This window comes from Trachypithecus francoisi, unplaced genomic scaffold (assembly GCF_009764315.1).
Source record: "Trachypithecus francoisi isolate TF-2019V2 unplaced genomic scaffold, Tfra_2.0 Lachesis_group18, whole genome shotgun sequence".
Lineage (NCBI taxonomy): Eukaryota > Metazoa > Chordata > Mammalia > Primates > Cercopithecidae > Trachypithecus > Trachypithecus francoisi.
The window spans coordinates 20599375-20617436 of NW_022681463.1; the positions used below are offsets into that span (position 1 = coordinate 20599375).

An 18062-nucleotide genomic window follows, 5' to 3' on the forward strand; every position below is an offset into this window, starting at 1 on the left:
TCTTCTTTTAAATACTATCATTACTAGATGTGTAATTGGCCTCATGTAAAAACATTCTACTTTCTCAGTCTAATGAAGATAATTTATCCATGTATATTTCAAAACTTTAAAAATTAGAAATTATGAGCCTGAAAAGAAAAAGGGATGTAGTCTTGAACATAGCCTCTAAAACTAGGACTATGTTGAGTGACTCCAGAATCCCCTCAACAATAGACAAATATTACCAAGGAGTATAAAATATTATATTTCTGTGTGTTTGTGTTTTTAATTATAATAGTCTAATACTTCAGATTTGGACCATTTCTTTTTTAAAAAAATTTCCCTTAAGCTATAATCAATCATACATGTGAAAAATGATATATGTGATCAGAGAAAATTTGTCTCTCTTTGAGGAAAGTAAAAGTTTGTGCCTGACTGGCTACTCCCAGAAAATCTGGAGAAGAGAGTTTATTTCTATCTAGGCAGTGATGAACAAAAGGCTAATTTTTTTCAGGATTAAAAAATATGAGCCATTACTGGGAACCAGGAGAGATTACAACAGAGTCCCAGCCACGCTGAGGGGTTCCTGGCTAACTTGTCCCTGATCCTCCCCACCCAAAATTGTATAATTTTATAAGGGGTGGGGTGTCACCTACAGAATTTCTCCAACTGTTGAGCAATTATTCTTGTATCAAGAGAAAGTCTCCTCCTACATGCTTTACAAACTGTATGTTTTCTGCCTTTACTTGGTATTAAATCTGGCTCCTCAGAGTTAAAAAGAACTAAGGAGCCTTCAACAGAATCAGCTTGCAAACTAGTAGACTGGTTTGTTTTGTTAATTGTAATAACTCTGTTCTCGTTATTGGTTGCTGCATAACAAACTATGCCAAAACTTAATGGCTTAATATTACAAGTATTTTACTATACCTCCTTATTTTACAGGTATGGTATATGGGCAGGGCTCAGCAGGGTGATTATTCTGTCCCACATAGCACGACAAAGATCATTTGATGGTATTCTGCTGGTGGATGAGCTCTTTGGAGGATCTAAAACAGCATCACTTTTGTGTCTGGCACCTTGGCAGGAATGGCTAGAAGGCTTGAATAAACAGGTACTATATATCAGAAGCCTCTCTAAACAGGTACTTTTAGAATAGTTGAAAATTTCCCATGGCAGCCCAAGACTCCCAGAGACGAAGAGACCTAGGTAGAAACTGCAAAGCTTCTTACAACTGAGACTCAGAAGTCCCATATGACAACCTGTTGCAGTGTCATCTTGATCAAACAAGTCACTTAGGGCAACCCAGATTCAAGTGAGTTATTACACTTCACCTCTCAATGAAGAAACAACAAAGAATTTGCCTCAATCTTTAATCTACCATAAAGTCTGTAGCCATTGAGCATTCAGTAATTTCTGCTGCTTTCAGTAATTTCTATAGTAAATTAAATTGCTACAGTAACACAAAATCAACGATTCACCCAGTTAAGCATCAGCCTGTCATTCCAACTCCTTGTAGACTGATTCTTTAAAAGTAGTATAGTGTGAATGAATGCTCATGGTAGTTTTCTTGACCCACCCCCTACAAATTCTCCCTCTTTGATCTCACCCCATGCATTGCAGAGTTCACCCAAGCATAGTTCTGTCTCGAAGATCCCTGCCTCAGCTTCCCATCTAGAGCACCTCAGTCCCAGCCCAGCATCCCAGACCTCTGTTTGTCTAAGACAAAAGATTAAAGCATCACCAGTTCTCACAGTTTATGCCACTACACTATTCTGTGTTTATAAATGCAGCCAGCAAAATTTGAGGATAATACCTGCTCCAGAATGAAAAGCTTCATTTTGGAGGTGAGGAGGGGCTAAATTATCAGTGGGTGGGAGTTACATTTATTAGCTTTTTTTTTTTTTTGACAAAAGTAACATAAACAAATTTTTGATGGAAAACTTCAAACACCATAGAAGTTTGTAATATTTAGCCCAGGCTGCTACATACCACAGACTATAGGGTTTAAACAACAGAAATGTATTTTCTCACAGTTCTGGAGGCCAGAAGTACAAGATCAGGGTATCACAGGGTTTGATTTCTGGTGAGAGCTCTCCTCCTGGCTTGAAGATGGCTGCTTTGTCCTCATGGCTTTTCCTCTGAGTGGGGACATACACACATACACACATACACACATGCACACATGCACACACACACACACACACATACACACGGAGAGAGACAGAGAGAGAGAGTGAGCACTTCAGCTGTCTGGTGTCTCCTCTTCCAAGGACACTAATCTTATTGGACCAGGGCCTCACTGTTTTGACCCCATTTAACCTTAGTTACTTCCTTAAAGGTCTCATCTCCAAGTACAGCCACTCTAGGGTTCCAACATATGACTTTAGAGGGGATACAATTCAATCCATAACAGAAGATCAAAACAAAATCTTTAAGTCCTCCATCACCTGCCCTCTTCCCAAGCCCCTCTTTTGTGAATCAAATGGAGCTTTTGGAAATTGAGCTCTAATAGTCATCCTAGGCTGTCATAACAAAAATAATGAGCACACCTGAGAGCTCCCTAAGCTCCATCACCGCAGGTCCATAGAATTCAGAGTAGAAGTTATATTATTCACAGTAACAGCATGTAAAGGAAAAAAAAATGTAATTTTTAAAAAGTATCCCATGAAAATGTACAGTCACCAGTCACGTTGCTATTCCAGTCATTTTATTAAAATACAAAAGCATATTTTAATTTACTCTGATAAATTTTCATTTTATAGTCAAGGTACATTTTAAAACAGAGATTGGCCTGGTGTGATGGATCATGCCTATAATCCCAGCACTTTGGGAGGCCAAGGCGGGCAGACTGCGAGGTCAAGAGATCGAGATCATCCTGGCCAACATGGTGAAACCCTATCTCTACTAAAACTACAAAAATTAGCTGGGTGTGGAGGCAAACGCCTATAGTTCCAGCTATTCCAGAGGCTGAGGGAGAAGAATCGCTTGAACCGGGGAGGCGGAGGTTGCAGTGACCCAAGATTGCACCACTGCACTGCAGCCTAGCAACACAGTGAGACTCCATCATCTCAATAAGTAAACAAATAAATAAATACAGAGATTGACCAATTTCTTTTATTATTATGTTTGTTATTATTATTATTTTTTTTTTTTGGAGATAGAGTTTCACTCTTGTCACCCAGGCTGGAGTGCAATGGCGCAATCTCAGCTCATTGCAACCTCCACCTCCTGGGTTTAAGCAATTCTCCTGTTCCAGCCTCCTGCATAGGTGGGATTACAGGCACCTGCCACCACACCTAGCTAATTTTTGTATTTTTAGTAGAGACAGGGGTCTCACCATGTAGGCCAGGCTGGCCTTGAACTCCTGACCTCAGGTGATCTGCCTGCCTCAGCCTTCCAACATGCTGGGATTATAGGCATGAGCCACCGTGCCCAGCAAGACTGAACAATTTCTATAGTGGAAACTTAAAAGCTGTTGCCTTTGTTACAGATATCCTTAATAGCAACTTAAAATTAAGGACTTATATAATGACCAAACTGTTTGGTAGAAGAGGGGAGGTAGAGCAGATTATACTTGAACTATACTGATGATAGGAGGCAACAACGTGGGAGCATTACTTGTGGGTATCAGAAACATTGTTTAAGTCATTTCATTTCCAGCACTACTCTAGACTTCATTAAGATTAATTAATTAATTAAGGTTAGCTTAATAATCCTATGTCTGAATCACGAGGTTAAGTCCTGAACCTCTCCTTTCTCCTTGGCTGTGCACAAACAGACTCAGAGCATGTAGTTGATGCATTCGTTCATTCATCAACAATTTATTGAGTGCCTATTTGGTGCCAGGAGGTTTGCTAGGTGCTGAGATACAAAGATCAGTAAGATATGGTCCCTGCCCTTGGGGTGTTTAAAGTTAAGTAAGGAAACACATATGAGTTAACAATTGTAACCAAGACGTACTGGCACTAGAATAATAGGTGATCCAGCATATGAAGAAGCAGAAACTAGTCAACTCAGCCTCTTGAAGTTGTGTCAGAAAAGGTTAATAGAAAAAGCAATTCCAGCCTGGACGTGGTGGCTCACTCCTGTAATACCAGCACTTTGGGAGGCTGAGGCAAGCAGATTCCTTGGGCTCAGGAGTTTAAGACGAGCCTAAGCAACATGGTGAAACTCCAGCTCTACAAAAAATACAAAAATTAGCTGGGTGTGGTGGCCTACACCTGTGGTCCCAGCTACTTGGGAGGCTAAGGAAGGAGGATCACCCGAGCCTGGGAGGTCAGTGCTACAGTGAGCTGAGATTGCACCACTGCATTCCAGCCTGGGTGACAGAGTAAGGCCCTGTCTCAAAAAAAAAAAAAAGAAAGAAAGAAAAGAAAAAGCAACTCCGTATTACTACTAACAGATCCATTAGATAGTATTTTCCTGTCAGGTTGTTGCTAGTCCCTTAACTCACTGCCACGTGTCCTTATAGTAAGGTCAGAATTTTGCTAAAAAGCCAGCCTTGTGATACAATGAATGCCCCCTTTGGCCTCAAGTAAATAAAGACAATTAAAAAAAAAAAAATCAAATCCAGGGCTTTGTTTGACAGCACTAGATATACTTGCTGGTAGACAATATACATGCATAAACATCAAATACTGTTTTAAAAGTGTATGGAAAAGCAGTGCTGCAGGCTTGCCTATGATCAGAGAGTCTAGCCACTCCTGACAACCGACTGGAATGTGAAATTGGCGGCTGATAATGAACAAAAGGACACGTCAACTAGGAAGTTAGTATATAGAAACACTTTAGTGCACAAACAAAGCACTAAATTACGATGTGGCTCTACAAATACCGGGGGTGATAAGTCCACTGAGGTCATGAGTTAACCTTTCAGGCAGCTGGGATGATTACGTGCAGATTGCTATCAGAGTAATCACTGTTCTTAAATACTTCAGGATTCCTGTCTTGTGTCCTCTTATTACATTCCAGTTACAAAAATTAGGAGGAGTTATGGCATTTGCTTGCTCATGGGTTCTTTCACCTGCCTCTAGAGAAAGGGAACACTATGCTGTTGGGTAAAACAAATGTCCCATTTAAAATGTTTGGAGCATGTGCAACGATTGCGGGTCTTGGCTTGTTTTCAAGACACTAGGCACTGAGGCTGAACCAAGCAGTCACGTGCTCCAGAAGTAGTGGAAGAAACTACAGAAAACTGGCCCAGTGACACGGACTCTGGAGTTTGTGCCTAATGGTGCAGGTACGGAGGCCATGTTTCCTAATGTGAGATGCAGATAGCACAGCAGCATAAAACCAAGCTGAGGCAAATAGCCTAATACCATAACCAGGCAAGTGCTGAGCAATTCTATCTGGCAAAAATCTATGCTAAGCTGATGGAGGAACTAAGGAAGGAGTTACTCCTTTAGTGTTTGGAGTTCGTGGACTAAGCCAGGTGGAGTTCTTGTTCTAGAGATAAAGACTGGATGACTTGTTTAGTCAACTCTCTAAACTAAGAAAAGCATAACCAAGCATAATTCCAGGAAGATGCATAGATATATGTGATTGAGTGGCAGTGGGACCAGGGCTGGACTAGGTTAAGTTCTGAAAAGAGTAAGGTGACCCCCAGCTATGTCATACGTTGATCAGGAAAAAGACAAAGACACCTACCATCACGAATTCTGTTCAGCAACAAACTGAAGAATCTAGACAGTGCAGTAAGGCAAGAAAAATTTTTTAAAATTTAAGAATGGGAAAGGAAGAAAGAACACTCTCCATATTCACAGATGATATGATTTTGTACATAGAAAATCTCAAAAAAAAAAAAAAAAACTACAAATAAATTATTTGAAGTAAAAATGGTCTGGGGACGGGTGTGGTGGCTCACGCCTGCAATCCCAGCACTTTGGGAGAGCAAGATGGGTGGGTGGATTGCCTGAGCCCAGGAGTTTGAGACCAGCCTGGGCAACATGGTGAAACCCCATCTCTACCAAAAATACAAAAAATTAGCAGAGCCTAGTGGCACACACCTATAGTCCCAGCTACTCGGGAGGGTGAGGCATGAGAATCATTTGAATCCAGGAGGTGGAAGTTGCAGGCAGCAGAGATCAGGCCACTGCAGTCCAGCCTGGGTGACAGAGTAAGACCCTGTCTCAAAACAACAAAAAACAAAAAATAAAATAAAATGGTTTCACAAGATAGCTACTTACAAAGTCAGAATACAAAAATTAATTGTATTTCTATATACCAGCAACAAACAGAAAATAAAATTCTTGAAAAGACACTATGTTTTAAAAAAAGATATCATCTTGGCATGGCGCCATGGCTCACACCTGTAATTTCAGCACTTTGGGAGGCTGAGATGGGCAGATCACTTGAGGCCAGGAGTTTGAGACCAGCCTGGCTACAGCGGTGAAACTCCATCTCTACTAAAAATACAAAGATTAGCAGGTCATGGTAGCCGGCACCTGTAGTCCCAGCTACTCCAGAGGCTGAGGCAGGAGAATCTCTGGAAACCAGGAGGCGGAGGCTGCAGTGAGCCCAGATTGTGCCACTGCATTCCAGCCTGGGTGACAGAGTGAGACTCCATCTCAAAAAAACAAAATAAATCTAAAAAGATATCATCTTAAAGATATGCAATTTGTAGTAGTATCAAAAATACTTTGAAAACCTAGGAATTATAAATGTGTAAGAATTTTACCAGAAAACTGTATTACTGAGAGAAATGAAAGAACAACGGAGCCGGGCGCGGTGGCTCAAGCCTGTAATCCCAGCACTTTGGGAGGCCGAGACGGGCGGATCACGAGGTCAGGAGATCGAGACCATCCTGGCTAACACGGTGAAACCCCATCTCTACTAAAAATACAAAAAACTAGCCGGGCGAGGTGGCGGGCGCCTGTAGTCCCAGCTACTCGGGAGGCTGAGGCAGGAGAATGGCGTAAACCCGGGAGGCAGAGCTTACAGTGAGCTGAGATCCGGCCACTGCACTCCAGCCCGGGCGACAGAGCAAGACTCCGTCTCAAAAAAAAATAAAAAATAAAAAATAAAGAAATTGCAATGGCATGATCTCAGCTCACTGCAACCTTCACCTCCCTAGTTCAAGTGATTTTCCTGCCTCAGCCTCCTGAGTAGCTGGGATTACAGGTGTGCTCCACCATGCAAGGCTAATTTTTGTATTTTTAGTAGAGATGAAGTTTCACCATGTTAGCCAGGCTGGTCTCTAACTCCTGACCTCGTGATTCACCCGCCTCGGCCTCCCAAAGTGCTGGGATTATAGGCGTGAGCCACCACGCCCCGCAGAACAATGAAATTAATAGGATACTAAATTCATGAATTAGAAGTGTTAACAATGTGAAGATGTCAATTCTCCCTAAATCAACCTAGAGATTTATAGCAGTCTTAATTAAAAAGTTTCTTAAAAAATGATCACGCCTGTAATCCGAGCACTTTGGGAGGCCGAGACAGGTGGATCACGAGGTCAGGAGTTCAAGACCAGCCTGGCCAAGATGATGAAAACCCTGTCTCTACTAAAAATACAAAAAAAAAAAATTAGCTGGAGTGGTGGTGGGCGCCTGTAATCCCAGGTACTCAGGAGGCTGAGGCAGGGAATTGCTTGAACCCAGGAGGCAGAGATTGTAGTGAGCCAATATCTCACCACTGCACTCCAGCCTGGGCGACAGAGCGAGACTCCGTCTAAAAAAAAAAAAAAAAAAAATCCGTTTTTAAAGAATATTTGGGTCCAGGAATGGTGGTTCACACCTGTAATCCCAGTACTTTGGAAGGCTGAGATGGGAGGATCTCTTGACCCCCAGAATTCCAGGCTAGCCTAGGCAACATAGAGAGACTCTATCTCTACAAAAAAATAAAAAATTAGTGGACATAATGGAACACACCTGTGGTTCTAGCTACTTGGGAAGCTGAGATGGGAGGATACTTGAGCCTGGGAGGTCAAAGCTTCAATGAGTCGTGATTATGCCCCAGCACTCCATCCCAGGCCACAGAGCAAGACCTTGTTTCAAGAGAGAGAGAGAAAGAGACAGAGAGAGAGAGCGAGAGAGAGAGAGAGTGTGTGTGTATTTGGAACCTGACAATCTGTTCTAAGATGTATATAGAAATGCAAAGGCCAAGAATAGCCAAGATACTTTTGAATAAGATGAAAATGATGGGAGGACTTGCTCCTTATAAGAATTAAGATAGTGCAATATGGGGCAAAAATAGAAAAAATTTAAACATAAAGCAAAATAGCTCAGAAACCAACTTACATCAATTTTATTTAGGGCAAAGGTAGCACACATGAGCGGTATAAAAATGCAATTTTTAATATTGATGGTTCTAAAAAATTTGACTATCCACATGGGAAAAATGTCAAACCTCATACTATACATAAAAATCAATTTCAGATGGATGCTGGTAACACAGAAATGGCTCCTATAAGACCAACCCTCCTATAAATAAAAAACTTAGGATAAAAATATAAAAACCTCTGAATGCCTAGAAAAAAAATCAAAAATGAACAGAAACTCAAAGGGATCTACTTGGAAAAAGGGTACAGCACTAGGCAGGTTTCCCATTTTTACAGCTTTTCACCTGTATGCATGTCCAACAGTAGACACAAACAAGAATGCATATAGCAGTCAGTTCACAATGGTTAAAAACTGAAGACAACTCACATGCTCATCAACAGGACAGTAAGCAATAAACTGTGGTATATTTACACAATCAAATATTAGTAGCAGCTAAAATGAATAAACTACAGTGACATGCAGTAACATTGATGAATCCAAAGTTATACGATAAAGATTATATACAAAAGATAGACAATAAAGATTACATACAAAAAATTTAACTTATGAAAACCTCCATGTTAAAAACATAATAAGGCCGGGCGCGGTGGCTCAAGCCTGTAATCCCAGCACTTTGGGAGGCCGAGATGGGCGGATCACGAGGTCAGGAGATCGAGACCATCCTGGCTAACACGGTGAAACCCCGTCTCTACTAAAAAATACAAAAAACTAGCCGGGCGAGGTGGCGGGCGCCTGTAGTCCCAGCTACTCGGGAGGCTGAGGCAGGAGAATGGTGTAAACCCGGGAGGCGGAGCTTGCAGTGAGCTGAGATCCGGCCACTGCACTCCAGCCTGGGCGATAGAGCGAGACTCCGTCTCAAAAAAAAAAAAAACATAATAAAATAAAAACATATTTTTAAAGCATACATCTAGATGAAAAACTGTATAAAAACCAATGGAATGAAAAGAGCTACATTGGGTTGGGCAAGGCGAGTGGAGAGTTTACTGGAGAGATCGTTTAGTTAGATACATAGGTTTATTGGCAGGTTTTATTCTGAGTAGTGGACTCATAAAGGCACTTGTTAAATTATTAAATATAACTAACTAAAGAAAACTAGGCCATTGATGGACCAATTATGAGAGTGTATCATGAGTCACGAACTGTGATTAAACTGATTTTGTGTACTTGGGGTTCACAAAAGAAAGGTAGAAAGGGAGGGAAAGGCCGGACAACTAGGGTTGGGAGAAAATAAAGACTGAGATTAGATAACATTGTTGGAGCAGCCTTTGGCTATCAGAGAAAGGGTAGAGATTGGGTTTATTCAGGGCAGGCAATTGTTCAGTGTTTGCAGTGGGAGGTCTAGGGAGTAAGTGATAGTGGATTGCAGCTGACACCAAATCTGTGCTGAGGGCTACGTGAGCAAGGGGAGGCCTGGCCCCAGAACCGCAGGGATGGGACTTGGAGAAACTGCTTCTTCTTTTTGGGGTGACGTTGATGTGGGGTTGGAATGCCTTATTGGAGAGATTGCCACTGGGCTACTCCCTCACAGAGGGAGTGGGCGCTGAGTGAGTCACAGAAAGCTTGGGGAAATCGATAGAATTGAGAATCTGAGCTGGAAAGAGGCTGAGCCTTCTATTGGGACTCTAAGTGCTGGGGGTTAAAAACATCAGCTTAGTTCAAATCCCAATTCTTCCTCTTATGGTTGTGTGACTTTAGGCAAGTTACTTACTCATCTCCTCTAAGGCTTCATTCCCCAGTCTGCAAATTGGAGATGGTAATGCTTACATCATAGGGTTTTCCTAAAAGTTAAATAGAATAATGTGTGCAAAAGGTGTGGTATCTTAAGAACTCAATAACTGATAGCTATGTATTTTTTTATTCTTTTAAGAAGCAGAGCCGCTCAGCAATTGAGCTCTAAAGCAGACCCGTCCTTAGATAGGAACCTGAATCTGAGTGGGAGGAAAGCACAGGGCTGGGCAATCCAGAAGCTGGAAGAGGGGACAGTCAGAGTAACCTCTGTAAAGCCAGAAGCATGGCTTATCTACCACTCTGCTGGGATATTTAAGAGAACCCCCTTTCTCAGGTTTGTTCTTTCTCAAAATAAACGGGGGCATGGTTGGTGATGAAATTCACAAGGAGAACCCCACCCTACCAAAAGCCAGTCTCCTCATGTAATAGCTACAGAAGGCTGGAAGTTTTCATTACACAGGCCAATGACACCCTCACTGTCCAACCCTCCTCATTCATTTCTAGTCTTGTTCAAGACTAGCTCCCTCTCACTTACAAAAGACTCTTATCCTAAGAAAATTATGCTTTTATAGGATTCTTGGGATTTGACATAGGTACTTTGTGAAGTTGTCTGTTTTGAATTATTTGTAGTCTTTTTTCTCTGAGTTTTTTTTTTTTAGGAGGGGAGGGCAAGAAGGAACTGTTTTTGACATTGTTTTTCCCGCTCTATCCTCTAGGTAAGGCTCCTTTTGAAAATGTCAGCCTGCTTGAGCCCTGCTCAGGAGACATGAGGAAAGGTGTTCTCCATGATTGATCTGTATATTCCCAGTTTCTTTAGTAGTTAGTTTTTTTAAAAAAAAATAGTTAACACGATGCAGAGGTTTAAGTGTGGCAGGAACAGAGGTTTAAGTGTGGCAGGAACAGTGAGAATAAAAGGACAGAAATGTCAAAAGGATAAAAAATTAGCAGGCACTGGTGAAGGGCCACTCTGACAGTCGTTGCTTTCCATGATGAGTGTTGACCTCAAACAGCTCTTGTCTCTCGGGCTTTATGGAGATCATGTGTTTGGGATTTTCCCCCTTTTGGGGGCTAATAGGAGTGAGACCACAGAACTGTGACAAAAGCCTCAGGGTTGGCTGTTGTCACAGTCTTCTCATTTCCTTCTCAATAGGACAAACAGGCTATATCACCTCTCTATGCAGGTATGAAAGCTTCTGAATTCTTTCACTGCACTTGCTTAAGAACAGATCCCCAACATTCTCTAACAACAGCTGCCAGCTCTCAGTGTGCATGGATGATTATTCGGCCTCCGCACTTTGAAGGCATCACCTTCCCTGCCCATCACTTCCATCTAGTCACCTCTCATTACCTCATTGGCTTGCTGCTTTGCTTTATCATCCCTATGGTTCTAGAAAAATGTGACAGTGAGCCACCTGGGTGAAAATCCAGTGAGAGAGAGGAGGATGAAATGATGGGGGAAAACGATTCTGTTCACATTGGGACCCAAGTATTCTCCCCTCCCTTGTGGAAGAGAAAGCAAGCCAGCCAGCCTGTCGTGTTGCCAAGGTATTTTTTATTCCCCAACAATCTCATTGCTGCCTCCTAGTGAAAGTTTTAGAATTGAAAAGAGACTATTTTCTGGGGAGAACTGAAGGGAGAAAAGGGAAAACTGAATTTACACAAAAAAATTCCACAACTTTTTTTGGAGGGAGTGTCACTCAGTTTCTGATTAGATACATGTGTGATCACCGATATCACCGTGGCCACAAGGGAAATACAGACCCACACGAATTATACTGATCAAATTATACTGTTCTTTAGGTGTTTACAATCAAGAGGTGACAAAATAAAGCCCATCAAACTTACCAATTCTCTTTCAATTTATTTTCCTTCACTATTCACTCACACAGACTATTCCATTTCCTATACGCTGGGATTTTTTTTCATCTTTAGGACAAAACTGAGCAAGAATAAAAATATGCATCTATCAATTCAAACACAAGATAGGAGGAAATTAAAAGTGAATTTACATTTTGGTACATATGAATAAAAATGGCTTGAAAATTTACTTTGTTAAAAGCTCAACCAGATTCAGGCAAGAGGTGTGAAGGCCGATTCATAACAGCAATGCCACGTTGCCTTTCTTTAATGCATGGATGATTATGAGGGCTGTTTCCTTGGTTGTGAAGGGTTAGGCCAAGAATATTGATCCCCTAGAAGCCAAAAACTGAAACCAAATCTTTCCTATTTTGAAATGTGGGAAGATTCATTTGGTGAACAGACAAGCACACAAATAGTCATTTTCTTCTTATGACACCTTTGTTTCCCACAGTTCAACATTCTTGGACTTGAGAGTATTCAAATTTGGCTCATTTAATATCACTAGACAGACAATATTATAAATGTATACTGGAAAAACTATATCCAAGGAACTTTACATATATTATTCCTATAAGATATTGCACATATAAGCATACATTTCAATCATATATACAAACATTTCCTTCTAATGTAATAACTTATTGCAGTAGATTTTTAAACTTAAATTTGAAGAGTATAAAATCACTTAACTCACTAATACAAAACACATTGTCACAATCCTCCCTTTTTATGTGTCAAAATAATTTTCACGACTAGATTTAATTTTATTCACAATATTTAGTGAATAACAGCTTTCATGTCTTGTGCCCTATATATACATATATCTTTGTGTGCCAGTGTATAGTATTTTTGTCTCAAACCTATTATACACATCAATAGGTGAAAAGCTGAGGGATGATAATTTTGTAGTTTATTATCACAAAACAGTATATTTAATATTCCAGTCTATGTAATTACACATGCTAGTGTTTTCACATTGCTCCAACCAGAGTCTGTGAATGACAAGAGTGTCTTTACAGAGCCTGTAAAGGAATATGGTTCTGGAGAAATCAGTCCAATTGTTTTAACAATGCAAGGGCATAACTGATACAAAATAAGCATTTGTCAATATGACATCTTCAGAAAAACACAAACCACATGCCACTGCTGTTCACAGTTCTGTTATCACGACTGTAATTTTTAAGTCACTATTCTTTTATTAAAATGACAAAACAAGCCTAACTTTTAAATAAATCTGATGACCTGAAACAGTTTTAATTCACGTTCATAATTACAATCAAAGCTTTTGCGTCTGTGTGTGTATCTGAATGAACTGAACATAAATCATAGGAAGATTTAAAGAGTTAACCGTTTGTAGATGTTCCTTCTTGCACATACCACAGGGCTAGGTCGAATCCAAACTGCCAAAGAAAGAAGGCAAGCAAGTTCTCCCTGAAGGGCAGGCCACCATGTGAATAAAACCTCCAGACAGATCATGTTCTAAGTGTGCTGCAGCATACCAAGAAGTGAGGAAAATACTGAAACATTTTTCAGTATTTTCAGTACTGAAACACGATTTTCAGTATTTCAGGAAAATACTGAAAATCGTGCCAACTATTTTTTTTAAAAACTGCTCTAACTACTAAAGAAGGAAATTATGCTTAGCATAAAAATATTCCAGCATTGAGTGATCGGTACGTTTTACTTCTCTCTTCCAGGGAAACTACTTACACTTACTGATTTTAAACACCTTCACCTTAGTTGTGCATGTGAGACACTGTAAGTTAACTGTACCTTAAAGAGATCAGCATTTAGATGGTTCTGGCGACCAGGATCACAACAAAAGACAAACAAACAAAACAGAATTTTTAAAGACCTGAACAGTCAGTCAAGGATGCATACTCTCAGCCTGGGCTAGCTCTTTTTCGGAAAGGTTGCCGAGAGTGTCCTTATTCCCTCCTGAGCTATTTTTCACCCCACTACCTCTGACTGAGTGCATCACCAGTGCAAGAAAATGCGAAAAGCATCTGTTGCAAGCAACACCTGGACCTCCAAAGAAAATGAGCACTTTCTTGCTAGAAACAGCCTCAAACATTTTCAAGGGTGAGTCTCCCCTTCCCCAAGCTTAACCCTCTTCCTCGGTAGTTGGAGAGGCTCTCCTACTCGTGCCTGCCGCCTTCTTCCTCCCGGCGAGGCTCCCAGGGCCGCAACCAGGGCAGCTACGCGCCGGGCCGGCCTGGGTAGCCGGATGACACCAGGGGTTGCCAACGCCAAACAGTGCGCAGACTCCGCGGCGCGCTCCGGACTCTCCACTCGCCTAAACCTGCTCTCAAGTGAAAAGGAGTGGGAGGAGGAGGATTGGGAAGGGGCGGGGGACGGAGGGGATCTGTTAATTCGAGGTCCTGGGGATGTGGGAGCGGGAGGCGGCTCCGCTGATCCCTCCTCCCTCCCGGAGTCCCGGCTCCACCTCCTCCGCAGGCCCCCAGATATACACACACAGCCGCGGCTGGACATGCACACCCAGTGCCGGCTCCGGGCGCGTGCACACGCAGGTAGCCACACTCACCTGAGCCGGTGCAGAGGGCGGCCTGGGCTGGGCAGGGCCCCTCTGCGCCGCGGGAGTGGGGAGAGCGGGAGCTGCCCCAGCGCAGACCTGCGAACTGAGGTGATGGCGCGTTTTCCTTAACTCTCCTCCCGCACCTCCGCCCCTGCGCCGGCTCGGCTCTGGCCGCAGCGGCGAAGACAGAGGGGCCCCGGACGCCGCGGACTCGCGGGCGCACGCTCCCAGGAGCGCGCCGAGAGGAGCGCCGCGGCGCAGGAAACTTGGGCGAAGTTAGTTGCAAGTGCCAGGCGGCTGCCGAGAAGAGCGAGGCGGGGACGCGGCCGGTGCTAGGCCTGCGGCGCCGCGTGGAGGCTGCGCTGCCCTCCGCGGCCGGCGAGCTCCGGGAGCCCTAAGTCGGCAGGCGCGTCTGAAGGGGCTAGGAGCGAGCGGAGCTGGCATGGCCCGGGGGACGGTCGGACGCGGCTCCTCGGCGAGCCGGGAGAATTTCCTCTGAGGCCGGGCGACCCACGCTTGCTCAAGCCTTATCCACCCTCCTTCCTCGCCCCACCCGTCAGTCCAGCAGCGGGAGAGGAACACTCGAGAGGCAGGTGCTGGGGGGGACAGCTCCCCCCCTGCAAAAAAAAACAAAAAAAAAAACCAGCCAGCCGATTGGGAGTTTCCCATCGGCGCACCCTGCCCGGAGCCTAGAAGACAGGGTGGTGCTGCTGTATTTGTACTTATATCCATTGCTGCGCTCTGCGTTCTCGTGGCACGCCTGGACACTCCTCCGCCTCCCCCTCCTCTTCCTCCTCCAGGGCCACCTCCCCGCCTTCCCCACCCCCATCTGCTTCTGTCAAATGAGAAAGTCACCGAGGAGAACCCAAACACTCCAGCCGCTAAGAGCCCCCTTTGGCACTTGGCAGCACGCGGCGGCGGGCTCCTCGGCTCAACTTGGTGGAGTCTCCGCGACGCAACTTTGGGGGACGCTTTGCATTTAAGAGAGAACGACCGAGGAGGAGGAGCGCTCTGCCCGGCCGCCGCTACCTGCAGGAGCTCACCAGCAAACGCCACTGGAGACGAAGGACCCAAAGAACGTAAAGGGCCAACTGCCGCCGCGGGGAGGGGGCACCGCAGAGAAGTTAGAGTGTCCCAGAGACAACCTGCCCGAGCGCTCGGACGGAGACACCAGGGTGGCCCGGGGCGCCGCGTGGCCCTGGGCTGGTCCTCCAGCCCCCTCCTCCGGGCCGGGAGCGACGCCGGGTCGCGACGTGGGGCGCGGCGAGTCCCGGCCGGCCGAGCGGGTCCCCGCGGGCGGCCAACATTGATTTCCTCCCGGCCGAGGGCGAGGGCCCGGGCGGCGGCGGTCTGCAGCCGCGGCAGGGCGAGAGCATGTCCAAGCCAGTGGACCACGTCAAGCGGCCCATGAACGCCTTCATGGTGTGGTCGCGGGCTCAGCGGCGCAAGATGGCCCAGGAGAACCCCAAGATGCACAACTCGGAGATCAGCAAGCGCTTGGGCGCCGAGTGGAAACTGCTCACGGAGTCGGAGAAGCGGCCGTTCATCGACGAGGCCAAGCGTCTGCGCGCCATGCACATGAAGGAGCACCCCGACTACAAGTACCGGCCGCGGCGCAAGCCCAAGACGCTGCTCAAGAAGGACAAGTTCGCCTTCCCGGTGCCCTACGGCCTGGGCGGCGTGGCAGACGCCGAGCACCCTGCGCTCAAGGCGGGCGCCGGGCTGCACGCGGGGGCGGGCGGCGGCCTGGTGCCGGAGTCGCTGCTCGCCAATCCCGAGAAGGCGGCCGCGGCCGCGGCCGCCGCCGCCGCGCGCGTCTTCTTCCCGCAGTCGGCCGCCGCCGCCGCCGCTGCTGCCGCCGCCGCCGCTGCGGGCAGCCCCTACTCGCTGCTGGACCTGGGCTCCAAGATGGCAGAGATCTCGTCGTCCTCGTCCGGCCTCCCGTACGCGTCGTCGCTGGGCTACCCGACCGCGGGCGCGGGCGCCTTCCACGGCGCGGCGGCGGCGGCTGCAGCGGCGGCCGCGGCCGCCGGGGGGCACACGCACTCGCACCCCAGCCCGGGCAACCCAGGCTACATGATCCCGTGCAACTGCAGCGCGTGGCCCAGCCCCGGGCTGCAACCGCCGCTCGCCTACATCCTGCTGCCGGGCATGGGCAAGCCCCAGCTGGACCCCTACCCCGCGGCCTACGCTGCCGCGCTATGACCCCGCGGGGCCGCCTCGCGAGGACCGGTGTACACACATGTACATATGTATAGGTACGAGCGCTGCGGCCTCCCCGTGCGCCCTCCCGCGACCGGGGACCCGGTTTGTATGTACATAGAATGTATAGGTGCCAGGCAGAGGCAGAGAGGCCAGGCGGGGCAGGAGTGGCCGAGCGCGCGAGGGCGCGGGTGAGCGGGCCTGTGAATTCGCAGGATCATTTCAGACCTGCACTTCGGCAGCCAACTCGAAAGCGGGCGGTTGTGTCCGGCAGCAGTTGGTGTTTGCTTTGCACTTCGGAACCTGTTGCGTTTTGACCCACGGAGGTGGGGGAGTAACTTTTAGACATGTTGGCCTTTCCCAGTTTTGTTGGAAGTTTCATGGTCGGTTTTGTTTTTGTTTCTCATTCTCCTTCCTCGCCTCTCAGCCCCCCAACCCCCAACCCCTTCCCGGTCCGTGTTGCGTGCACTCTGTTCAAATGTGAGGTCTGAAATGGCTGGCACATGGGAAAAGCTGCTTGTGTCATTCGTTTCTGGGAGTGGGATGGCTCTGAGCAGCCTTGCCTTCCTGTTGGTACTATTTGAACTTTGCAGATCCTCAGTTCTCTCAAGCAGAACTCCCAGACCGGATCCATTCTTGACCAGTGACCGGCTCGAATCTGGCCTTTTGTGTGAGATGATCACAGTTTCTTTTGTTTATCTCGCCGTATGCAAATCAGAGCAAGAGCTCTTTCTCAAGAGCAAGAAACGCAAGCAAGAAATATTTGTGAGATGAAAGTTGTCAATTGGATTTTCTTCCTAAACAAACAACCAACTACTAGAAGTCTCCCTGAGTCCACTCGCTTGGATTTCTGACACAGTTTACAAAAAAGAAAAAAGGCACTGTTCCTATTTTCCCCTTATGGCTGAGTTCACCTTAAGATTGTAAATGTGTATATGTCAGTGAAAACATTGAGGCTTGGAAAATGTGTTATTTTCGTTGCCCTAAGTTTGAGTCGGTTTTAGACTCAAAAACATTTGGAGCGAATATCAAAGTTAACTTTTAAAAATTGCGAAACTATTTCAGAATCGCAATTTTATCGAAGATTAAATCAGACTTTTTTGTCTGGTAATTATATATTTATTATTTAGCAAAACTGAAGAAAAAAGCACAGAATTGTTTCAACAGCTGTCTCTCATTTTCAGCTAGCATGTCTCTCCCAAGTTGAGCTGGTTTAATGTGTTTTGGATTTCCCTCCTCAATTGGCTTATTTTTTTAGATCACCTGCAATTAATTTGCAAATTACGATAAAACACATTTTAGAAAAAAGAAACCTTGAATTATTAGCTTTTTTGTTTCTTTTTAAATGTACATATTTTGACTAATGTTTGTGAATGAAGTTGGCTAACATGTATTTAGTTTCGTTTTGCCTTTATGTAATATAAAGTTTTTAAAATTTTAAATATGGTTTTAACCTTTAAGTGTAAATGATTTTCTTG

At 45.2% G+C, this 18062-nt stretch overlaps 1 protein-coding gene and 1 long non-coding RNA gene across 2 annotated transcripts in view; both read left to right on the forward strand.

The window, feature by feature from the left end:
• Positions 1-912: 912 nt before the first annotated feature.
• Positions 913-10307, forward strand: LOC117063611. The gene is made up of 3 exons (XR_004429010.1): positions 913-1090; positions 5107-5218; positions 10126-10307. It is a non-coding gene; the product is annotated as an uncharacterized LOC117063611 (long non-coding RNA).
• Positions 10308-15255: 4948 nt separating this feature from the next.
• SOX21 (SRY-box transcription factor 21) overlaps positions 15256-18062 on the forward strand; it is a 2936-nt gene continuing 129 nt past the window's right edge. The window contains exon 1 of the mRNA XM_033177427.1: positions 15256-18062. This exon is cut by the window's right edge and continues 129 nt beyond it. Within this exon, the coding sequence (XP_033033318.1) occupies positions 15757-16587 (831 nt within the window). The 5' untranslated portion in view covers positions 15256-15756 and the 3' untranslated portion in view covers positions 16588-18062.